General features: G+C 37.7%; 1 protein-coding gene across 3 annotated transcripts in view; it reads left to right on the top strand.

The window, feature by feature from the left end:
- sox1b (SRY-box transcription factor 1b) overlaps positions 1-26469 on the top strand; it is a 34971-nt gene that overhangs the window by 4525 nt on the left and 3977 nt on the right. The window contains exon 2 of one of the 3 annotated variants that reach the window (XR_001611095.1): positions 25249-25314. The exons of 1 other annotated variant lie outside the window; for it this stretch is intronic. Coding sequence is in view for 1 of the 2 variants with exons in the window: in XM_016295729.1 (XP_016151215.1) it covers positions 7774-8787 (1014 nt within the window). In the remaining variant the exon portion in view is untranslated. Of the gene's footprint in view, positions 1-7282; positions 9316-25248; positions 25315-26469 lie in introns of those variants that run through there. One more of the 3 variants, XM_016295729.1, reaches the window with a different exon arrangement.

Raw genomic sequence — 26469 nt, forward strand, 5'->3', positions numbered from 1 at the left:
GTGATCCTTTTTTCAGGATTCTTTGATGAATAGAAAGTAAAAAATAAACATTCATTTGAAATAGAAGTCTTTCGTAACATTATAAATATCTTTTTATAAATATCTTTGCTGTTACGCTTAATCAATTTAATGTGTTCTAACTGAATAAAAGTATTAATTTCTAAAAGAAAGAAAGAAAGAAAAAACTTATTTACCCCAAACTTTTTTAGTGTATATTTTTGAAGTAACAATATATCATTGTAGTATTTGTTAAATTGCTATTAATGTTTGCTGACTGAAATAAAAAGTTACTCTTTCATAGTAATGAGAATCCAATAAGTGTCACCATTAAGATAAATGGGAATTGGATTATGGCAGGAAATCGCTCTCTCTCTCTCGCTGTATATATACACACATACACAGAGAGTACATATGATGCTGCAAAATATTGATATTTCTGAAAAAACAACAGCATAACTATATATGCATACTACTAAAGTACTTTACCCAGCACATTTCAAAATCACTGCAAGTGTCCGGTCTCCAGTACAATATCTCCCTCCTCCCTGCTCGACTATAGTACTCATTATTGCTCTGGCTCATTTCTCTCTCACTGAGCAGCGCAGTGGCAGGGCAGCATCACATTTAATTTAATTAGTCCAGCTGCACTGGCACTTGTGCCATTGGCTGGTATTGTCAGCACGTTTCGTACCGTGGCACACACAATCACTGATTGCTTTCAGATAGGGAGAAATATAATTAGGGTTTTGGAATGGCAGAGAGAGAGGAGAGAGAAGGAGGGGGTGTGAGGGGTATATTAGAGCCTTATTAGTTTCATTTGAAATCTGTAGATAAATAGGAAAGTTTTATTTGAGGTGTAATGAGATTGTAGCTATTTGGACAAGGATGGGTGACCCTTGTACATGGATTACAGAGGGATTATGGGTAATAACACGCTATGGCTGTGAGAAGTGGGGTATTGATCTGAGGCGTCTTTGATGTTTGCTGCTGAAGAAACGCTGCTACTTCTCACCTCCAGATACATTTCAAATATGAGTATATTCAGACCACTGCAAGAAAGAAATCCGTAGAAAAATGGAAAGTGGTTATAATTTTCTGACAGGACATTATCTGTTAAGTTTACAGACATTTAACCCTAAAGCACAACACATTGCAATGTGTGATTCAAAATATCAGTGTAAAATCAATACTGACAATTCCTTATATATTAGCACAGTACATTAGGCCCTATTTTTACAGACTTTACTTAGAGTGGAGTTGTTTCTGTTTCTGGCGAAATACAACTGAATCATTTAAATCCAGTCCAGGCCTTTTCTTACTCACCTTCATGTCCTTATTTCTTTTGTAATCCACCTATGGAGTCCCCTCCAGTGGCAACAACATACAAAAGTACATCAGCTAACAAGGCCCAGCTGCAAAGTGGTTAACCAAAGATACCTTTCTTTCTCTTTACTGGTGCATGGCAACCACTGTGCAGAGCAAAAAGCCTTTTCTTTATTTTACTACGTGAGCCACAAAACCCCTGTATGAAGACACTTGTGCTCTGTCAAACACTCATCGGAATGACACCATCATAACCCTCTAATGAACCATGTGAGGCCTGAGCATAATTGGGCGCAAGCTGACATTGTTGAATACAGTAAGCGCAGACCTTAACACAGTAACCTGAGTGAAATCTGCTGACTGCTCATTATGCTCATTGGGTATCAATAAAAGTGGTGAATGAAGAAGAATGAAAAATTGTTTAAATAGATTTACAGATTTGATGTCTTGGTGATTTGTTGAATGGCTTCTTGTGCTGGATTTATGTTAGACATTTTATCCCAGAAAAGTAAGCATCAGTATTTTACTATTTTTTTCCTGATTATTCCAAAGAACCTTAATAATGACATGAATTAAGGAAATTGTTCCTAGGTTACTATCTGAACATAGATGTGATGTAACAACAGATGTAAACAAGAAAAACTCTCTACAGTATATATTTCATTTATTGTAGATTACGAAATGCTTCTTATAGGTCACCTCAAGACCTACAAACTTACATTGCACAATGTTGAGCAAAAAACATTTTTATATTATTCTAAGTTGTAAGTTTCACTGTTAACACGCTGTAGCTAGTACAAGAAGTTATTTTAAACAGATATGGCAATATCTGCATAGTGTTCTTGTATTCATATTCTTTACCTGTGCTTTCTGTTGGTCTAAAATTAGCAACCAGTCATTTTTTATTACCTTTCATTATCCCCACCAAATGCATAGTTGAAAAGTCGGCTGACTAGTTCACCCAGAAACTGATCATTTATTCACACTCATTTGTTTTAAACCCATCTGATTTTCATTCCTCGGTGGAGCACCAAAGGAGTCATTTATAGCACAATTTATAGCATAAGTCCAAAACGCATGTTTCCATAAAGTGGTCATTACAAGGCCTCAGAAGACTTGGAATATAATACATAAGCCATGAACTTGTTGAACTGATGTTTTTATGCATGTTTTTATGAATTTGTTTCTTCTTCAAAACAGATTTGGAGAACTTTAGCATTGCATCACTTGCTCACCAGTGGATCCTCTGCAGTCAATGGGTGCCGTCAGAATGAGAGACCAAACATCTGATAAAAATATCACAATAATCCACAAAAATAATCCTCATGACTTCAGTCCAACAATTAAGATCCTGTGAAATGAAAAGCTGTGTGTTTGTAAGAAACCAGTCCATCAAGACATTTTTAACTTAAAACCGTTGCTTCTGGCTAAAATATATATGTTCTATCCATGACAACGCTTCCTCCAGTGAAAAAGTCATCTCGTCTGAATCAGGAGAGAAATATGCAAAGATCAAGCACTGTTTACGAGTGAAAATAATAAGTCCAAAACGCATGTTTCCATAAAGTGGTCATTACAAGGCCTCAGAAGACTTGGAATATAATGCATAAGCCATGAACTTGTTGAACTGATGTTTTTATCCATGTAGATGAATTTGTTTCTTCTTCAAAACAGATTTGGAGAACTTTAGCATTGCATCACTTGCTCACCAGTGGATCCTCTGCAGTCAATGGGTGCCGTCAGAATGAGAGACCAAACATCTGATAAAAATATCACAATAATCCACAAAAATAATCCTCATGACTTCAGTCCAACAATTAAGATCCTGTGAAATGAAAAGCTGTGTGTTTGTAAGAAACCAGTCCATCAAGACATTTTTAACTTAAAACCGTTGCTTCTGGCTAAAATATATATGTTCTATCCATGACAACGCTTCCTCCAGTGAAAAAGTCATCTCGTCTGAATCAGGAGAGAAATATGCAAAGATCAAGCACTGTTTACGAGTGAAAATAGTCCAGAACAGTTCTAAACAAATATGTTGGTGGATTTTGATGTGAGAGCAAACTGGATGGACTTTTTCACTGGAGGAAGTGTTATTATAGATTATGGACTGGTATTTTGGCCAGATGCAGCATTTAAAGTTAAAATGTCATAACGACGGATTTGTTCCTTACAAACATGCAGCTTTTCACCTCATGTGATGTTAATGGATGGACTGGAGTCGTGTGGATTACTTTTGGATAATTGTGATGTTTTTATCGCCTTTTTGAACTCTCATTCTGACGGCACAGAGGATCCACTGGTGAGCAAGTGATGTAATACTTATTTTCTCCAAATCTGTTTCTATGAAGAAACAAACTCTACATCTCTTTGATTCAGCAAATTTAAATTTTTTGGGGTGAACTATTCCTTTAATGCTCCATTTATCACATTCAACATACAGAATGATTCCTTTTACCAGATCAGTCTTAAAACTCAACTGACTTTTCCCTCAAACAACATAGCCATATATCCTAAGGATTCAGTGGAGTGTTGCTACTGAATATGAACCCATTCTTTCCATGTGTACACATTATATTCTCATAGAGGCCATTGAACATCATCTTATGTTTTTTCTTTATGGTTTTGAAATATCCTTAAAGCCTTCATGCAGCTATACCATGGTGTGTACCCGACACCATGTGGAGAATTATTAACTATAGTTGAGGCGTTGGGATTTTACCTTCCGCCCATACAGTAGAGCTGACAGCAGTTGTGACGGGTAGCTTAAGCAAGCCATCTGCTGTAAAAAGAATGCTTTTGATACCATTAGTCCCCGTGGCGCGCTAACATGTTGTTTCTAGAAGCTTCAGCTGATCCTGTGAAGCTGGCTGTGGTGGGAGATGACTGTGGGCTTAGAGATTCCTGTGCTAACAGCAGGGAGATGTGCGCACGCAGGCGGAAAACCATACAGTGATCATAGTCTGTGTATGTGTGTGTGTGTGTGTGTGCACAACCTTTGATCTTCTGATGAGCTGCTAATTTGGTCTCAAGGCCAGTCAGTAAGCAACACTGTGTGTGTGTGTGAACATGTTTCCATCTTGTCCCTTGATTTGTTTATTAGTGTATGTATGGCTTATGATAACAAATTAATTAAATTCTTAAAGGGACAGTTCACCCAAATATGAATATTCTGTCATTGATTACTCACCCTCATGTTGTTCCAAACTTGTGTGCATTTCTTTACTCTGAGGGACACAAAAGTAGATATTTTGAAAAATATCTAATTTATTACATTATATAGTTAGTTAGTTAGTTAGTTAGTTAGTCTATACAAGTCAGTGGGCTCAGTGTTGTTTTGGACCCCACTGACTGACAAAAATGGTTAAAACAATCTTAAAATATAATTTTTTTTAAAAATTCCACTGAATAAAATCATGATCTGAATAAGTCATATGACATGAATGTGTGTGAACTTGAAGGATGAAATAATTTTCATTTTTAGTGAAATATTCATATAACTCTGACATACAAAATAAAAGTCAGACATTTTCTGTTTAAATGAAACAGTTTATTGAAAATGTATACAATGAAACCCATCTCTCAAGACACTGATTTGGTACATCTGAGCTCAAAACACATAATTACCCATTAGCACTGATGTGCTCCAGTCTTATTAGGTGGCTATGGGAAAGAATCTGATAAAGATGGAGTAACCCTACCATTTGACTTGTTTTTTGTTATATAATATCTACCTCAGTGTATTTGGCTTTTGTTACTATACTGTTTTGAGATATACAAGAGATTAATACACATTTCCTCTATGCTTTACTATGGACCCCAGTAGTTTTGTACTAGGATAGTGCCTCTTGTATTTAGGAAATGTTCTGGACAACCTGTGTAAACTGAGATTATATTGAGATATTGTGTAAAAATGTGTCACACACTATGTAATTGTTGATTCGGTGAAGGTCATAGATGTGCAAATTTGCTTCTTTTCCTGAGCATAACCCTATCATCCCCCAATTCCTTTACCCTCCTCTTCCATTCAGAGTGTCAGTGTCAATGTGTAAATCATACGGAAATAAGTCTGATAATGTATAATAAAGCTGAAAATGTGTGCATGAGACAGCCCTTTCTCCCATACGCAGCCCTTGATCGAGTTTCCCCTCCCTTCCTGTCCAATTATGCTTAAAATGCGGTGGAGAGCAAGAACAGGCGCACCTGACAGATGTTGACCATTTTTAAACCCTGCTCGCTCTCACAAGTTCAAGAGACTCTCTAATTCACTTTGCAGTCGGGACAAAACGGAGGACTGCCACTTACTGTGCTTTTGGAGCACAGACCAACACGCGAGCATTTTAGTGCTGTGAAGCTCAGATCAGGGCAGAGACAACTTGCAGTTCACTAAACCTATAGTGTGATTTCAAATATAGTTTCTTTTTTCATAGGTTTTCTGTTTCTTGGCACTTTATTGTGTTCTTTCTATATCAGTGGTTCTCAAACCTGATCCTAAATAAAATAATACATTCACATTAATACAGCAATACAAATAAAACATTCCCATTAGCACATTTTCTTTTTTATTAATAATATACAAGCCTACATTTAATTGTTCTATATTGGATTAATATATGTATATTTTTCATCTGGACTGCTGGATGGAAAAGACACAACCAGCACACACTTCGTTTTGGGGGGAAAAGTCTCTCTAATTTACGATTTTATCTCGACTGGACACTTACAGTTAGTCCTTCATTTTTTGATTTAAATGATCTGTATCTAACCAGTTGTGTAATCCTACAAATTCTCGTAATTGTACTCCTGATGGGTATCATGATTAACATATTAACTCCGCGATATTTATGGTGCGCTTCAGTTCACAATTAATGGAGATATTCTGAGCAACTCTTCTGTGAAATCTGAGCGATGCGCCTGCAACTCCCTCAACGCCTCCGTTCAATATCATGCACCTTTTCACGTTTGAACAGGGTTTCTGAAGAACCTCACAACATATTCCAAGTTTTTTCTGTGATCCTTAGATGTTCCATAACTATTGTATAGATTATCTAGGGAAACTCGCACATGTAAATGTGTGATTAAACTGTAAAATTAGTACAAAGTAAAGGGAACTTGTTGGGGGTTTCGTATGTGTGCGTCCAGTAGACGGCGATCACAGTCTATAAATCAATGTAGAGAAAGCTGTGACTATATTTTGCCTTTTTATCTGCACATTTTGTTGACAAAATTAATGACAGTTAAGTCAAAACAAGCGCAGTGAACGTTTTAGTGCGTATTACGCTTATATAAAATGGACTTTGTAAATGTGGACGATCTTGTCACCTTGTTTTCCCGTGATGTCGAATAGAGGATTATTTTACGTGTTTTAATTGGTGAATTGTAGAGTTATTATTTAATTCGTTGAGATTAATTCCGACTTCACAATTGTTGTGATATTGCACTAAGCTAACGTTTCCGATACCAATGAAAAATGCACTAGTAATGTTTTTTTTTTTGCACACCAACTATTTTGAGCTGTTCCTTACTTTGCACTTGATGACAAAAGGGCACACATGGCACATGCACTGGGTGTGAGGCACCTGTTTCTAAGCAACCGTCACAACAGGAAAACACCTGTAGCATCAATTTATTCAAAGGGACTTGAAAGGATTGTGATAAATACTGGAAAAGATACTGAGAAAATGTGAATGAGAACAAATGTATATATATATACATAAGACTTTTACACGTCTGCTCGCTGAGACATTTCTTTCTTTTTTGGGACTTTTTAATGAATAAAAAAAGATTAATGGTTAAAAAGACCGCAACAGTTTATCAATGTAATTATTGTGGTTTACTGATCGAGATTTTTTTTTTCTGATAGAAACCCAAACGGGCTACTTGATAATAAAAATCACTGCTCACATGTTTGAAGTTCAGGCTCCATCGTTTCAAATCACTGATTTATTGTTTATTCCAGCGAAAATGATCATTTACCCCAAATAAGATTTGTCAGCAGTGGTTTGTAGCCAACTGTTTACCTTCCGCGCGCCGCAGAAGACCCCTTCAGCTGCGCCTGTAGCGCGCGCGCTCTCTCCCGTGCTCGTCACCTGATCGTGAGCCATATGCAAATCTGCCCCGTCCTCAAACGCCATTGGCTCTCCCTCACTCATTTATTCCCTGTCAACGCGCATCATATGGCCGCTCTCCCACTAACTTTTCAAGCCCACCGCTGAAAGTAGCTCAAAGACAAGTCTGCACTGGATGTGAAAATCACCCCGAGAGGAAGTTAGAATAAAACAAAGCAGCCGCAAAGTTAACTTGCCTTCTATCCTCTGTCTGGATTGTACCGATCTCTCCTGTTCCGAGTGGCCTCTGTTGTTATTAAGAGGGTCTACACGTGTGTGCCTGTCAGGAGCGGGGACGTGTGAATGTTTCTGTGTGTGAGCTGAGTAAGTTAAAGCCAGGTGAATGTATAGCATGATGATGGAAACGGACTTGCACTCCCCGGGACCCCAGACTAACACAAACACGGGCCACACGGGACCCAACGGCGGCAGCAAAGTTAACCAAGACCGTGTCAAGAGACCCATGAATGCGTTTATGGTGTGGTCTCGGGGTCAGCGCAGAAAAATGGCTCAGGAGAATCCAAAGATGCACAACTCGGAGATCAGTAAGCGCCTCGGAGCAGAGTGGAAAGTCATGTCCGAGCCGGAAAAGCGACCCTTCATTGACGAGGCGAAAAGACTGCGCGCCATGCACATGAAGGAGCATCCGGATTACAAGTACCGACCCCGGAGGAAGAACAAGACGCTGCTCAAGAAGGACAAGTACTCTTTGGCGGGTGGCCTGCTCGCTGGACCAGGTGGCGGAGGCGGCTTGGGGCTGGCAATGGGTGCAGTGGGGGTCGGGCAGAGGTTAGACAGTCCGGTGGGTCACGGCGGCAACACCGCGGCGAGCTACGCGCACATGAACGGCTGGACCAACGGGGCGTACTCGGGGCAGGTAGCGGCCGCCGCGGCTGCAGCCGCAATGATGCAGGAGGCGCAGCTCGCCTACAGTCAGCACCCGGGCAGCGGAGCGCATCACCACCACGGACACCATCACCATCCGCATAATCCCCAGCCTATGCACCGCTACGAAATGACGGCTCTCCAGTACAGCCCCATCTCAAACTCTCAGAGCTACATGAGCGCCTCGCCGTCAGGTTATGGTGGAATATCCTACACGCAACACCAAAACTCCAGCGTAGCTTCATCTGGGGCCATCGGCACGCTGGTGAAATCGGAGCCGAGCGTAAGTCCTCCCATTACAGCTCACTCTCGAGCCCCTTGTCCCGGAGACTTGCGAGAGATGATAAGCATGTATTTACCGACGGCGGAGGCAGGGGACCCGTCCGTTCAGAGCAGACTTCACGCTGTACCGCAGCACTATCAAAGTTCCACGACGAGCGTAAACGGAACTGTTCCTCTGACACACATATGAAAAGATTGGCAACTACGCATTCAGACTCAAATAACCAAATATTTACCTCTTTTAGAGCATAACTACCTTTTTTGTACAGAATGTCTGTTCTTGTAAATTTGAAGGTGATATTATTTAAATATGATACTTAAACTGAAGGGTGTCCTTGGGATGTTGTCTGAATAATTTGTCCGAAATTACACAATATGCGTGAGCTTTAGACATTTGCGAGGGATTAATTCTTCTTTTGTATGTGTGTGATTGTGTGTGTGTGTGTGTGTGTGTGTGTGTGAGAAACAGCGAGTGAGATGGTTCTGTGTTTAAGACATGAAAAAGAGTGCGTGCTACAGTGTAAAATATAGTCAAATTACAACGTTTTTAAAGTTTTCTAAGATTTTTCTCGATCCCACTTTGATTTGTCAACACGTGAGTTACTGTATTCGATCTATTCCTTATTTGTTTGTTGTATTTTTCCTTGTACATTGTGAATGTGTTACAGAGAAAGATTGATACACATCTGTAAATATAATTCGGATTTGCCTTGAAAAAATGAAAACGTTTTGCGTTGATGTGAGAAGAATAAATGTCACTGCTTTTGCTGTGATTCTGGAAAGTTAGTTTGTCGTGTTGTTTTGCTTTTTATCCCATGGGACTCGCGATTAAGCTGGTGGAAACAGAGTTGATGTTCCAATGTGATAACATTTATATTTCTGTATAAACCACGAAACGGACCCAATTTAGTCACACTCTCTATTTGATCAAATCTGAGCGTTTTTTGTTTAAAAACATTGGGTCAAAACAGTAAGAACACATTTTTAAATAGGACATTTTTTGAGCAGATGATTACTTTAATTATATAGGTGTAAATATAAACAGTCATACGTATTTTAGCGTGTGCAACCAGAAATAAAACACAAAAATATAACCAATATAGAAACTGAAATGCATCTTTCAGATCTGCTGAAAATCGTATTAGTCGAGTTAAAAAAACTAGTTACAATTTTATGGGACACTATATTATTATAAATCAGGTTTTTATTTCTAAAGCAGTTCCTATTATTACATTGCTATTACATTTACTCTGGCAAATATTTTAGATTAGAAGATCAGATAAAAAGAAGTGAAAGCCTAATGTCTAAAATATGTCACTTGATTGAGTGTTCATCTCTTTAAATTAGTTTTTGACACTTATGAGCTCTCCACATAGGCTTGAAGCTCGTGGTTGTGTCTGTCTAAATGAAACTACTTCAGATCGCTGGATAATTAGTGTTTATTTGATGCCACTATTTTTATTCATCCTGATCAGCTGCTTTAATCGCGGTAAAGTTTACAAAGCTATTTTGCAGTATTGAATCCTTCTGTATTTGATTCATTTAGGAAGCCTTCCGTGACGCTTTTGCAGTGTCTTGATGCATATGATGGAGGTCAAAGTTCAAGACCTCTCAAAATAAATAATGTCCAATGAAAAACGAAGAACAGCAAGTAGAGAGCGAACCACATTATTCACTGTTCAATGGACCAACCCCTGTTTTTCCCCGTGAGCCCCGGATTGTGCAGACATATGCTTTAAATCCGCTCCACTTCAATTAAATCCGCCTGGGTAACCCGCGGGCCACTCAGGACTATATTTACCGGATATGGAATAATTGCGTTCTAAACCCATGAATGGAATTTAAAATGTTAGTGTATTTCCACTTTTGATATGCATTTTAAGAAGAATTCAATTTTTTCGCCTTCTGGCTTATTTTCTTTTACTATTGACAACATCATTTTCTTATAATTGAATCACTGGTGGGCCGTCAAGCAAATGATGCTCGTATCCTCCGTGGGGTGTCAGTGGGATTAAGATGAATGCAGAGTGCGTGGCAGAGAGTGTTTTGTGCCAGGGAGAAAGGAGGATTAAACAACCCTAAGAGCTGAACCCCCGGGTCAGCGACAAGTTTCATTCGTATTACAATGACACCCACCGGAAGAGTGACATGACCGCAACAAGTAGCAGGATTCAGGGAGGTCTTTAAACCCCCCCCCCCCCCCCCCCATGACGACCGTGAGAATGTCGACGAAGCTTCACTTATATGTTTTTAACTAAAGTTTATAAAACAGTTTAGTTTACAAACAAATAACGAAATAACTCGGTTATTTTAAAGAACCACATCTAGCATATGTGAAAAACATTTCCTTGTTTTGAGCCTAATGCATCATTTTTTTAATACACATTTCCCCCCATATAAAGATTTTTTCATTTTTGAATAAAATGCTATTTTAAAATATGAAGCCCTGTCCTCACATCACAGTGATAGGGCAATACACAACATTGCTGTTCATAGCAACGCGGATTTGCATTCAAAAACAAAAAGAATGAGCCCTGCATGGGCACCCGTCCAGCAGACTGGCAAAGCTCACCCTATTCACCTCCACCATTTCCTGGCAGAAGAAAAAGAATACTGCCGCAAATCTCGCCAATACATCTATAATAGCCAGACAGACCTTTATCACATATATACACATATATACACCACGATGCTCTGAAGTGAAATTGTCAAAATGGGCTTGTATTTTGTCATTTGTAAAACCGGCGATCCTTTGCACTCACTGTCCTAAATGTTCCTAATTAGCATCGGGTTTATCATACCCCTGCATATTTTCTTGCCTCCTCAGAAAAAAAGCTGGTTGCCGTTCTGCTACGGAAGATTACAGAGACAGATTGCAGAGGACGAATGTGCGGCGCCAGATTAGCTGGGAATAGAAACAGCAACTGGGCCAATAAACTCCTAGCGCGGGCCTTATCGTGCAATTACACGTTGACATGTTTAACAATCTCGTGGTCTTTTTTCCTAATCCACAAACCCTCCAAGAGGCACGAGACGTTACGCGCTACAGTCGTTTCAGACGTGGTTAAATGTTTACTGAATAAAACCTGAAAACTGTGCTAACATGTTTCACAAATTATTATATTTTAGGGGACAGTTTTCTTTTCAACATTCTTCTCTCATGTTTAAATAACCAGAAACACGAATATGTATTATTTTTCGTCTACTTGATCACAATATCGTGTTTGCCAAACCAGTGTGATGTGAATCACGAAAGCGTTGCAAATTACGCGTTTTAAGAGAATCGTTTTACACTGTAAATATGTCCAAGCGTTTGTCTTTCACAAATCTTCGTGCATTCATAAATCATCCGGTTTGAGGTACTTGGAAGCGCCCTCAAAAAATATACAATATGTGATTGTCATGAAGACTAGGCTACTGGAGATCTCAGCCTGACACTGGGGAGAAAGATGGAGATGACATTTAACTCTCACACAAATGCCCTTTGTTATCTAATATATGACAGGACTATATCTCAATTTAGCCTAATAAGACGGTCTACATAACGTTATGCCTTCGTTGGTCATATAAATAAAGGTCTGTAAAAACCAACCAACTTTTTTTTTAAATACTCGTATAGTGCAAATTGGCATTGCAGATTGTAATGACTTAAAATGCATAATTTATTAAGTGTGTCTTTTGTTTCTGACAAATTGAACGCAAGGAGAAGGATCCCTTTAAGCACGTAATGGGTTTACGAGTGGTCCGAGGCTCTGGTTCATTTACGAACGTTTTTACGTTCTACTTAGGCAACGATGCTCGTAGGAAACGTGCCGTGGAGATACTACGTGCGACTAAAGTTCTGCTCAGCGCATTTGGGAAAGCCGGCCATTGGTAGTTAGCGAGTTATCTCTTTCTCTCGGTCTCTTTTCCCGCATACACACACTCTTATTTTCCCCTGTTACCAGCGTCCGCCTGTGCGGGGGCCTGCGGCGAAGTGATTGTGAGAGACTCTGTTGGAATTTGGCAGCGTGGCGGCTTTGGAACGGCGCCCCACGCTGACTGTCATTCAGCGGGCCTGCGCGACTCACTGTGCCGTTGGGAAGTGTCGCTCATCCGTGCACTCATTGGCCTTACAAAGCTGATTACAAGCATCAGCGAATTCCTGAAGGCAATGAGAGGCGATGCAGGTGCACGAGAGGGTAAGTTCCTGGTTGGAACAAGCGGGGATGTAGCGGAAAGTTGCTCAAAACACCCAAAAACAGTGTAAAGTGTAAACTTTCAAATATTTAACATTTCTGAAATAAACTTTTTTCTCTCTTATTGGGAGACTTGCAATACTGGAGAAAGGGCATTGTAGATTTGACAGTCCTTTGAGCATTTAGAAATGTTTGAAAATGATGTGAATACACGTCTGAATTCAAATGAATTTAAAAGTAATTCGTTTTTATGAGTAATTTCCCCTAGACAGTTGATAATAAAGCATCATTAAAAGGCTGAAATTCTTAAAATAAAAATAATTTTTGTTTTAAAAAAAATATTATATTTGAAAAACCTTTGTCCGTGTGGCATAACCAACATGTAGGAAGCCCTTTTGATATTATGTGACAACAAGCAAACAAATAAATAATTATCATAAAGAGTTCTTTGTATGCCTTGACTGTGTGTGTGAAGGTCACATATTTGTATTCTTTATGAAAAAGTAGGCTCAGTTTTGATCAGATCAAATAAGTAACCCAAAAAAACTTTTATTACTCAAAAATATTTTTTACCTTAAAAAATATGTTTGCCAATTTTGAGAAAGATTACTTTTTATAACTTGTTACGTGTGTTTTATATAACTAGATTTAAAACTATTTCTATTTTTATTATCTCAGACATTCTTAGTTTAAAATGTGTTTTGAAACCGTAAGCAAAGGGTGTGATAGCCTCACGTCTATTGTTTTATAGCAGACTAATTCTTTTGCATCTAACCCACTGTTCAGTGGCTGACAGCAGTGTTGTGCTGCTATTCTTAAGAATGCCACTTATGTCCACAATTATGTGCGTGCAGATCGATCGATTTTAAACGTTTTAAAATAAACAGTTCTATACAGTAGTCACATAAGTGTCCATTTACACCGAGAGCGATCACTAAATCACTGGAATCTCTCGACGTCTCTTCTTCATCACGTTCCTCAAAGGGAGATCCGTCACCTGAGAGTTGTCACCCCAATGTCACTTGCTGATTAACGGACAAAAGAGGTCTCCCGGACGGTCTATGGCAGCCAGTCAACCAGAACGGACTATGCAAATAGCCCGGAGAAGGCGAGAAGATGGCGAACAGAGCTCTCAATTGTTCTTTCCCGGCGCAGCTGCATCTCTGTAGTTACCCAGGATACTATTTTGCATTCGCCAGCAGAAGCGTAAAAGGTCTCAACCAAACAGTTGACCTTAAGCAAGTGGAAAGATTTAAATGTTACTGTTCATAAATGTGAGAAATTAAAAAGGTGAAAGCAAACCGAAACTTTACAGTGTCGTAACGACCAATAGTCAGAACGGTACGCGCGCGGAGCTGTCCAGGTGCTGAAATTTTCTTACGATTTTTTTTCCTTCGATTTCTTACACCAGGTTTTACTTTACAGCATTGGTCTGCTACTTATATGTTTTTAGTCTAGCAGCAGAACTATGAACAACATACATATTTCAAATGTCAGCTCACATGGTGATTCAGAACAGGTAGCCCCTGTCTCAACTCTTTCTATCTATCAGTATTCACCTTATTGTTAACATAGAGCGGACGCGGCCATTTGTAACTTGAATGTGCGCGGCTTCCTTTGTCACCCTCTTCTAGTTATTTTAGCTGCGCAAAGACAGTCCGTTATGCTGCTTGATAGTGCAATCCGGTATTTGTTATCATAAATTTAAAATGTATTATCGTAATCATAATCACCTATTTTTTTAATGGGTTTTTGGGGTAAATGCCTGAAATAAGGTCTGTGGTTAAATCAAGCTCAATATATTTTTAAGTTAGGGTACAAGATCAAGTATTTCTGGTCACATAATTATGCAATTAAAGGATGTCGGCCTAATACCAAAGGACAATCTGAAGTTATATTTGTGTTCACCATTATTTTTATTTATTTTTTTGTGTGAATCACCCTTCCAGCATTTGCAATTGACTGCAATTTACAGTTGACTGGTGGGTAAAACCTCACCTCTGCTGGCTCTTGGCTTTGGTTGGTCAGAGCTGCCAAAAAATAAAAGGCTGTAAATTAGCCCAATTTATGATGCCTAGTGTGTAATTCTGTGATGCTTCCCATGAAGTGCCAGCGGGTGATGGTACAAAAAAAAACCCCGGCAGGACATTCTGTTGCCCCATGGGGCAGTTCATTAGCACATAATAACCTCTTAATCATGAGATGAAGTCAAAGTCTTCCTCTTGTGTAGTGCCATTTGGTGCTTTCTTTGTTGGAATGGAGGTTAGGGTGATACATACCCCACTGTGGCCAATGGGCATGATGCCCGTGAGTATTTGTGTGGGTGTAGTTGTTTGCATGTTTCTTGAATTTCTCATGGGTTTTTGCAGGATATGTAAATCCTTAGCTTGGATTTACTTAGCCACATGCTTGTTATTGAGATTCTCTTTAACAAGACACACACACACATCGCCAATATTGTGCAACGTAAAATGAATCTAAACTGACATGATGTAGCCTAATGGTTAAAGTTCTGAGTTACTAAATGGCTGTAGATTCAAACCCACAAGTTGATCCAGAAACTTTTACCTTTGTCCACTAATTATGCGTATTGTAAAATATTTTGGATAAAAAAATAGCATCATGCCAAATGAGTATTATTTAGTGAATTAGTTAACTTGTTCAATCTAAAAATTCATAATATTAAGCATTATTTAAAGAAAAAAGAACAACTGAGGACACGTGCTAGTCAAATCTAGATGGTGCAATATATTTCCTTTTGCTAATGTTCTGGTGGAGCAGTAAAAAGAAATGTTCAAGATTTCAAGAAGTAAAATAAACCAACATTTGCACTGTAAAATAAACGGATGAAATATGACGGTTTAAATGCTTCCTCTAATGGGTGAAGTATATGTTGCTGTTTTTGCATGATTCCAATTTGTAAGCATTGCTAAAGCGGTTTGGGTGGGGATTAAGCAGAACTGGAGCAGATGAAGGAAGCTTGATGATTTAAAGTTTAAGAGTTTAAGAAAGAGAGTAGGAAAAAAAGCAGACAACAAAGGCAAAGGGAGGAAAGCAAAAGGGAAGAGTGTTAAAAGAGTGTGCATGACCTATGAATAATAAAGGTAAATGGCAATTATCAGTGTGTCATCTTCAGTGTGTCCAACCTTGAGAGAGGCATCAGAAGAAAATAAATCAATACATACATACATATATACATAAATACTACTGGTCAAAAGTTTGTCCTATTTTTTATGTTTTTGAAAGAAGTCTCCCATTCTCTCTAAGGCTGCATTTATTTAATAAAAAATGCAGTGAAAGCAGTACTATTATGAAATATTATTACAATTTAAAATAATCATTTTAAATTTGAATATATTTTAAAATTTAAATGATTTCTGTGATGGCACAGCTAAATTTTCAGCAGCCATTACTCCAGTCTTAAGTGTCACATTCCACTTTTGTGGAAACCATGATATGCAGGTTTGTAATAACTCAAAAGTTTGGGGTACATAATAATGATAATAATACTTTTATTCAGCAAGGACACAATTAATATATTAAAAGTCATAGTAAATACATTTATAATGTTACAAGAAATTTCTATTTTAAATAAATGCTCTTCTTTTGAACTTTCTATTCATCAAAGAATGTGTCACCCTTTCCACAAAAATATTAAGCAGCAAAAACATTTTTCAACATTGATGTTAATAAAAAGAACCATTGTTAATATTTGAGCACCAATAATAAGTGATACCAACTGAACACCAAATCAACATATTAGAATGATTTCTGAAGAATCATGTAACACTAAAGACTGGATATAAATATTTCACAATATTACTGTACTACTTCATTTCTGTAAATGCACCCTTGGTAAGCTTAAGCTTCTTTCAAAAACATTATAATTATTCCAAACTTTTAACTGGTAGTGTATATGCACATAATACATTTACAATGCAAATAACATTCTGCATGGCACTGACTTTCTGACCCTCATACACAAACACTTACTGGGATTTGCAATCATGAAGCTTTAAAGGGATGTTCAGGTCACACACACACATACAAGTGACAGTTTATCCCAGATCTGGGGTCAAGTCTCAATCTGGAAGCTCTTTGATTCTTTAAACCCCAAACCAGGGGTCTTGTTTCAGACTAGTGGAACCATATCTGTGCTGCTTGACACAATGAACTTGACAGACAACCAGATTTACCTGCCGAGGGTCTGGTTAGGGTTTCTCTGCTCTTATTATACTGTCTGAAAGAGAACAGGTAATGGAGTCTGAGGCGAGGTGGAGGACCGCAGACTGTGCCCTTTATTCAGCTCTTCCTTGATTACCTGAAACTCAGGTAATTGCCGCAGCTCTATTTCAGAAGCTGTTTACCCCTTCAGAAATAATCATCTGATCAGTCTACCCTCACCTGGGGCAAAAAGAGCACTGAGCTGGCACGACCTAACTCCCCTATCGTTATCACTGCTCCACTGACTGTTTTGCCACACCAAAACTACAGCAATGCTAATATACATCCACATACACTAGCAGTCACCAACCTCAGTGTAACGGCAAGCTTCGGCCTCAATACGATGACTGACATCCCTAAAATTTGTGACAATCGGCAATTTGCCAAAGACTAAGTGCTGTTACAGTATGTTTTATCTGATCAGGGGGCCGGGAGAGAGGGGGAGGGAGGGACGGGGAAAGCAAAAGAAAACCCTCTTCTAGCCCGTGGGGAGAGCAGACCTCTTGTATCTTGATCAGTATGCCTCTATTTGACTGTAACTATTTCCAGACCTCCTGCCAGCTTGGTTTGCCTATAGTGCAGGCCGAGCCACAATAGCATCCCGCCGCGCTGCTCCGGCTGCCTCCATGCTTTCAGGCAAAGCAGTGCCTTGCTGCCGTGGTGATTCATTATTCCGTTGCCCCCAGTGACCGGGAGCAGGCCAAGCCCCCTCCTGCCAAACAGGCCACTAAGTGGCAAGAGACGAAATGAGTGACATTTCCTAAAAGTTCTGACCTTTGTTTTCCCATTGAGTCAGCTGCCATGTTGGAGAAAAAGTAGTGTGCGCACACACGTTTTAAAGGCATTTGTTTTGCTACTGTTTATATTTAGTAGTTAAAACACTGATGAAACGCACCTGCTAGCCTGCAATAATATATTGATATTTGAGTTAGTGAAGGTATGAATCTAATAAAACCTGTCACAAAAATGAAAGAAAAAAGTTAAGACTTTTAAGACAAGACTTTTTGGAATGTGTTTTACTCTAGCTTAATGTGAGATGTGAATGTGAGATATTTATACATATTGTATGATTTTTTCAGTATTTTTTTTAATTAATTATTAAATAGAACTTAAAAATAAAATACAATTAATTGTCATTAAAATAATCTTTATGGGACTAATAGTCTTCATTTGTTTTCAATTTGAATATGTAAAGGTTATTTCTTTAGCATCCATGGTTCCATGAAGAATCTTTAACATCCATAGAACCTTTCCATTGTAAATAAATAAATAAATAAAATAAAATAAAATAAAAGTTATTTTTAGTTGAAAAAGTCTGTTTAGATTATAAATCGTCACACTAAGAAAAAAAGGTTCTTTCAAGGCCCTTCACTGCATCTCTGCCAAAACTGGGTGGTAGGGGTTTCGCAGTGATTTCATAGAAGAGCCACAGTGAACCGTTCTTAAAAGAACCATTTATTACACCATTTAAAAGAACAGCTAAAGAACTCTTTTCTACTATAAAGAACATTTTGTGGAATGGAAAGATTCTATGGATTTGAACGGTTCTTCTTGAAAACATAGTTCCCCATGAATAACCATTATTTTAAAGTCTGTGTGTGACCTGGACATGTTTTTCTAAGACCCACCTAAGGGATTTTATTAGCTTACAGAAATAACATAACTCGATGAATTTATGAGAGGTCAATGCTAATCCACTTTCAACGATGACGTGTTTTAAATGCAGATTTTGACGCGTGCTTTTGTTCTTTGAAGTCACGCGACATTGGACCCACCCTGCGTGCGCTAGAGTCCACATTTGTCGCACGTTATAAATGGCGTTGATCTCGCGCGCACCGCACCGCTGCGTGCGTCTCGAATCTAAACCACGGTCGCCACTTTAAGCCGCTGACTCCAGACCTCGATAATAACATCCTGACTGCCCACCGGGGCCCCAGAAATCAAGCTTGCCACGGACGCTAGCGTTGTAACGGCTGCTCGGCGAGACCTGTCGCGCACCCGCCGCGCTCGGACCAGCGCTAATTGGTTGACTAATTGAACTCTGCGTGCGCCTGCTCTCCGTTCTCAGTAATCAACATGTGTTTCAGGCGGTGGAAGATTTCTCAAACATCGGCTATTATTTTTATATGGCCATTTCATATTCTACCCTTTATTCTTGACTTTTAATGTTCAGACTTGAATAGGCTATTCATATATCTTATTTAAATGTCTGTACATTTGAAAAGACTTTTACAGCCTGTTGGGTGTTCTCCACTTGCTTATTAATTTACTGGTCAGCTCTAATGCATCACAATCAACCTTATCAACTACGGCAAATCCAATTTATCTAGAGTATCTAGAGCTCAGCTTAGAAAAATCCATTAAGCTATGTGAGCTTTGAAGACCCAAACACACACAGTCTCTGTCTGCCTCTCCTCACCTGTCTCGATCTTTCTCTTTCAGCTCTTTCTTTCTCTTCTTCTTGGCTTCCCTTATTCTCACTTCTGTGGTTTGGCATCTCTCCACAGAAGAGGATTCAGGCAGTTTGGCTGGATGGGAAACCATTTCATATGCCTGTTTTACAGGGAAAGCAGTATTTGTCTTTGTGTGAGACAGTCAGCTTCATCTCCACACCAAATCCTCTGTCTACAGCCGACCCTGACCTCTCCCATGTGAGTCACCCATGTGATTCACCAGGTGCTGTACTGCACGAGTGGAGGAATCTAACCACTGTGCTGAAATGGGAAGGTTGATGTTGCAGTTAGGCAAGCATCAATATTTATATTGCTCAACTATAGGTTTAGAGATTTTTACCATCTTCACAATGTAACTTGTCCTGTACCCTTGTGATATGAAAATTAATGACACCTGACTTTGTGCAGCTTGTTGAGGAGATATGTGTTTTAAGTGACTGGACTTTTGGCTTGCAATGCCTAAAATGAGTGAAAAAGTTCTATAGAATTACTATGGCTATATCCAGAGTATCTAGAGCTCAGCTTAGATACAGCTTAGCAACCATCCCACAAGTTTTAACCCAAGTTATAACCACTTGTACAAAATAGTGCCAAGGTCATGGGTTCAGTTCTTATAGAATGCATGAACTGATTAAATGTATACCGTGCTGTGTAAATCATTTGGAATAAAAGTGTCTGCCAAATGCATACACGTAAAAACCTACCATCTTCTCCAATAAAGGTCGAGGGAATATCAAGAATGCAATTATCCAGTTCACACAGATAGATAGAAACAAACAAAATAAGGCTCTAAATTATGTTTCAGTGATGACTGCCATTAGAATAGAATTACATATGGCATACACTACCATTCCAAAGTTTTGGGTTAGTTTTTTTTTTTAAATTAATACTTTTATTCAGCAAGGATGTATTCAACTGATCACAAATAAAGACATCTACAGTATAACGTTACAACACATTTCTAATGCAAATAATTGCTGTTCTTTTGAAAATTCTATTCATTAAAAGAAAAGTTTCACAAAAATATACGGCATGCTAGAATGATTTCTGAAGAATCACGTGACACTGGAAAAAAAGCTTTGTCATCACAGGAATAAATGACATTTTTAAAATATATTCAAAAAGAAAACAGTTATTTTAAATTGTAATGATATTTCACAATATTATTATTATTTTTTTTTTCAAAGTTACTTTAAGAACATTGATGCAATCAAGTTGAGTGTAGCACATCTTTTTAACAATCCACAAGGTCCTTTGAAAAGTGTTGTTGAGAGAAAAGTATTGCTGTACTAATATTACAAGAAGAAAATTGCTTTTGGTTGCTGAAAGAACTACATCAACATACTGTTCTCCATCTCTTAAAAACGGAATCAATCAATCAATCAACCAACCAATAAAACATTCCCAGTCTTTTCCTTGACACCATGCATCAGTTCATTGCTCTGACCAGTGGGGATGATAAAGTAGAAGAAATAAGAAGAACTTAGTGGATGTTAATCATGACTACTATAACACATTGATTTTCAATCACAAATGTCATCACAAATGTGCAAATCAACATCATCTCATTTCAGGATTTCTGTCGGTTTAAAATATTTGATTTCTGAAAAGTCCTTTTATTAGGTGTGAATGTCCATTAGCCTAATAAAGAAAGCAGGTCTTAAAATTTCCCAACATTGATTTTCACCTGAAAAAAAAGCAGGTTTTAGACATTGATGGGCTTTTTTCTGTAGTTGCAAGCAGTCGGGTACACTGAGGGAGGATAATTACTTCCATAACAATAGGAAATAACTAAATGGACTCATAATGACTTACATTCCAAGTAAAGACAATGACCTGAACCTCATCATCCCATCTAACCATATACTGTAGAGCGAGATGAGAGATACCACAATTCAACCATCTGCCCAATCAGATCAGAGCAATCAGCTTCCTAAACCACTTGCTTATTCGGCTGAGGCTCATTTCATACCTTTTAACCTCTCCTTGCTCCCCAGGCTTGGCTTTTAGTATGACAGACAAAGTGTGTAGGGAGTATCTAATGGAATGGACCCAGCGGGGTGCAGCCTGCTTTTGGGACTGAGCTGGGGCCTAATGTCAGGTGAACAGGAATATGGAGTAAGGTAGAGAGTGAGCGACCCAAGGTACTCAGCTCTTAGTGAGGAAAAAACATCCGGAGGAGACAAAAAATAAATAAAAGTACTATATGATGCCCATTTCCTATCAACTTTTTTCTCTGTCTTACCCCTTTTCTTTCTTTTTTGACTCTACCATCTTTGTTCTTTCTATCTGCTCGCTCTCTATATATGTATCGTTCAAATGTTTGGGGTCAGTAAGATTTCTTAATGTTTTTGAAAAAAAGTCTCTTAACCTCACCAAGGCTGCAATTATTTGATCATTTAGTATTTAGTAAAGCAGTAATATTGTGAAATATTATTACATATTAAAATAACTTATCTATTTTAATATGTAATTTATTCCTGTTTTGGCAAAGTTGAATTTTCAGCATCATTACTCCATCATCATTAGTCTTTACATCTTCAGTGTCATATTATTATTGTTGAAAACAGTTGTTCTGCTTAATATCTTTGTGGAAACTGTGATTTTTTTAAAGGATTGTTTGATCAATAGTAAATTCCAAAATGTATAAAAAAATATATATATATATTTTGTAGCATTATAAATATCTACACTGTCATTTCTGATCAATTTAATGTTGTTGCTGAATAAAAGTAGTAACATATTTCCAAATAATAAACTAATCTCTTTTGATTATATATATATATATATATATATATATATATATATATATATATATATATATATATCATGGAAATTAAAATTTGTCTAGCATCAATAAAAAAAAAAAAAAAGGTTTTGCCAAGATCATGAGATTTCAAGCATTTTCAAGTCATCATGTTTAGTTCAGCACTGTACTGTTCATGTTAAAGCCTACTTTCATTATGCACTTTTTTTCCAGACCATTGTTTTAGAACTGTCTGATCTTCCAGTTTGAAAATGAAGCTGAATCTTGAAGTAAAGCATTCTAAAGCAATGTTTTTTTTCTTTCCGTGAAGTCTTTCTGTAGACTATCATAGTGCTTAGCCGTTACTTGAAAAGTGCTAAATGAACTATTCCTCTTTTCAATTTTTACTTCTCAGCATGACTAAAATGATAACAATGTAAAACTAGGAGGATGGGACCAGCCGTCCTCATTTTGTTAACAAAATGTACTTAAAGGCTATTGTGGAATCATATTTCAATGGCTGAAGTGATTGGCCTGATATTAGAAACCATTTTATTACATGAATGTTTAAAGTAGTGATGTTAATTTGTAATGCAGAAAGCTCCCTGACAATACTCTGTAATCTGTAATGCAGTAACAGTGCCCCCTTTTGAGTGGAGAGGCCCTTGATCTGTAACCTTATAATAGCCCATGAGTCTGTGGGTGTGTGTGTGTGTGTGCTCCTATAGTTTCTGTAAGGCTTTTTATGAATATCAACCAGCTTAGAATGCTTGAACCAGCTCACTTTTCTTTTACCGTTTAAACTGCTACATTCAAAATCATTAAAAATGGAGTTACATTTAGAAAAGCAAATGGGTATGTTGATAATATTATTTCAAGTGAAATGGAATAAAAGTCTTAATTTATGGAATGCTAAATCGCATCTGTAGTACAGTAAAGTGCACATTAAAAGCTACATTGCAAAACCTGTAAGTCTACTTCTTTGAAAACTATTGTGTTTAGCAAACCAGCTGAGCGGAGAGCAACTCCACAATGACAGGTGATACTAACCGTTGGCACTAACAGAAAAAAACCCAAAACATCACAAATATCTGGGACGTGTGACAAGTCACTAGCCAAAGCATCCCAGAATTCCTAAGATCTTGGGAGCCTGCCAAAAGATGTCAATCATCTGTAAACCAATCCAACATGAGAGTAGGAGGGTTCCAGGGATCATGTTCTGGTTGGTTTAGGATCTATGGATCCGCACAACAGCAAGCGGCCTTCAGCGATTACTGAAGTCAAACATCAACCATCTCACATTAACCTGCCTCTGATGAAACCGATAAAACCTTTCAGGGAGGCAATAATGAGAAAATGCAACCAAGAGAGCCACTGTTTTACAATTCATACTCTGTTGATGGGTCTGATAAATTTCAAGTGCTTTATTATCTTTTTGTTTTTAAGTCTCTAAATGTGTATTTGTTTTTATAAATCATCAAACTCACTTAAAATGTAATGATTTTTGAACACGTCGTACAATGTCACTGACATCTTGTAATATGAATCACAATCACTGGTTTCAATTATGACAGCAATGGAAATGTTCTGTCTGCAGGTTACCTGATTGAAGTCTCTTGAGTCGATGTGTATCTGATGCGATATGATGTACCTCAGGGAGGGTACTTGAAGAGAGAAAAGTGTCTCACAGATCAGAGATATCACTGATCCCATAATAATCCCATGATAATCCTACTGTGAGACAGCACTTAATCATCCTGTTTGTAATGTGATATGGATTAGGCCATTAGCTATCAGCATGGCCACTAGACTGAGGCACTAGGCACTAATACTAGCCAAACAGCCAGGAATTGAGCCAATGAAACAAAACTGGGCTCAGTCAAACCACCTTTCTCAAACGCACATTTTAGGTCACTCCAAATGTTAATATAGATTAAGTGATCAACAATAAAGTTGATATCCAATACTGCTGATTACTGTATATACAGTACCATTTAAAAGTTTGGAAGTCTCTTATGTTCACCAAGGCTGCATTTATTTGATCAGAAATGCAGTAAAAACAGTAATATTGTGAAATATTATTACAATTTACAATAAATGGTTTTATATTTTAACATATCTTCAGATGTGACGCAAAGCTGAATTTTCAGCAGCCATTACGTCAGAAATCATTCCCACATGCTGATTTTGGTGCATCATAAATGTTGAAAACAGTTGTGCTGTTTACATATTTGAACTATGATACATTTTTTTCAGGATATTATTTTGAAACATAAAAAGTGCCTTTATTGTCACTCTTAATCTAATATATACTTGCTGATAAATTTCCCTAAAAAACTAAAAATCTTACTGACCCTGAGCTTTAGAACGGTAGTAATGTAAATAATACACAGCACAGCGAATGAGCCATACACAACGATTCCTAAATTATTATATATATTTTTTAGATAATATTAACTTAACATTCACTATAAGGCAATTATCCACTGACACACCTGTCAATAGATCGTTATTAATGAATTTCAATTGGACGTTGTTTCACTCATAGTAGGCTTAAATGAGTAAAATCGAAGGTGCAACATTTCGGAAGCCCTTTAGTTCTATCAGTAATTACAGGACTGGTTTATATGCTCACAACAAACACTAATAGGACACTTAATTTTGGTGAACCTAACCTGACTTGAAGGATCAAATTACAGGAAGATTTTGTATTTAATTATATGTTGAATTATTGTTAGCCTACTGTAAATGTGTCCACCATCATCTGTTATCATGGATAAGTCTGCACAATTCAGAAACACACTCAAACGTGATGATGGCTGGACGATAAATGATTAAAAAAAAAAGATAAATCCCAGATTACTTTGGAAATAAATGAATTGAATTTCATTATCTGCAATTATAACATCATTATAACAGCCTGTCCCTGCGTGCTTGCATTATAACAGTGTCAAGCTATATTGGGAACAATCAGCATTTCTTTTCTTTGTAAAATAGTCATTTTACAATCACAACAAACAAAGGTTTCTTGTCTTTCTGTTCGTTTCTAGCACATTACATGTTTCTGAGGCTGGAGTGGTTGTCAGGAGCAGAGTGTCCTCCACTGGCAATGCTTGAAAACGTTTTGAATCGTTATTAATGAATTTCAATTGGACGTTGTTTCACGCATAGTAGGCTTAAATGCGTAAAATCGAAGGTGCAACATTTCGGAAGCCCTTTAGTTCTATCAGTAATTACAGGACTGGTTTATATGCTCACAACAAACACTAATAGGACACTTAATTTTGGTGAACCTAACTGACTTGAAGGATCAAATTACAGGAAGATTTTGTATTTAATTATATGTTGAATTATTGTTAGCCTACTGTAAATGTGTCCACCATCATCTGTTATCATGGATAAGTCTGCACAATTCAGAAACACACTCAAACGTGATGATGGTTGGACGATAAATGATAAAAAAAAAGATAAATCCCAGATTACTTTGGAAATAAATGAATTGAATTTCATTATCTGCAATTATAACATCATTATAACAGCCTGTCCCTGCGTGCTTGCATTATAACAGTGTCAAGCTATATTGTGAACAATCAGCATTTCTTTTCTTTGTAAAATAGTCATTTTACAATCACAACAAACAAAGGTTTCTTGTCTTTCTGTTCGTTTCTAGCACATTACATGTTTCTGAGGCTGGAGTGGTTGTCAGGAGCAGAGTGTCCTCCACTGGCAATGCTTGAAAACGTTTTGACTGAAAGAGAAACCGGCTGTTAGTTCAATCGTTTTATAGATCAATAACAGGTAATTATGCGTTATATAATGCAGACTGTAGCTCATGTACGCTTATGTCTCTCACAGGTGCATATATATTGAGAACACTGTCAACACAGACTGTTATTGACAAAACCAGTAGCTTTAAATGAGACCATCTGTCAAAAATAAATCTATTTTATTAAGACTTTGAAAGAATAAGCATTCGATCATAATTTGAAAATAGCCTATCATACAGTGTCTGTGTCAATTAAAAGATCGAGAACAACCTGTTTCAGCACAGAGACTTTTTTTTTTTGTAATATCCCTCCGGCTGGATTTCATTTTCTATATTGGTCTTTAAAAACACCTGCGTGTTTTGACCCTTGATCAGTATAATAAAGCATATTCCTCTTCTGATATTCAATCTTCTAAAGTCTGCTTATGCAAATAGTGGCTTTCAAATCAAGATGGCTTTCAACTTGATCCATCCTTGCTTTTGAAAGTGACGTCTGTTATCCTCT

Source organism: Sinocyclocheilus grahami, unplaced genomic scaffold, assembly GCF_001515645.1.
Source record: "Sinocyclocheilus grahami isolate Dianchi unplaced genomic scaffold, SAMN03320097.WGS_v1.1 scaffold339.1, whole genome shotgun sequence".
NCBI classification, from domain to species: domain Eukaryota; kingdom Metazoa; phylum Chordata; class Actinopteri; order Cypriniformes; family Cyprinidae; genus Sinocyclocheilus; species Sinocyclocheilus grahami.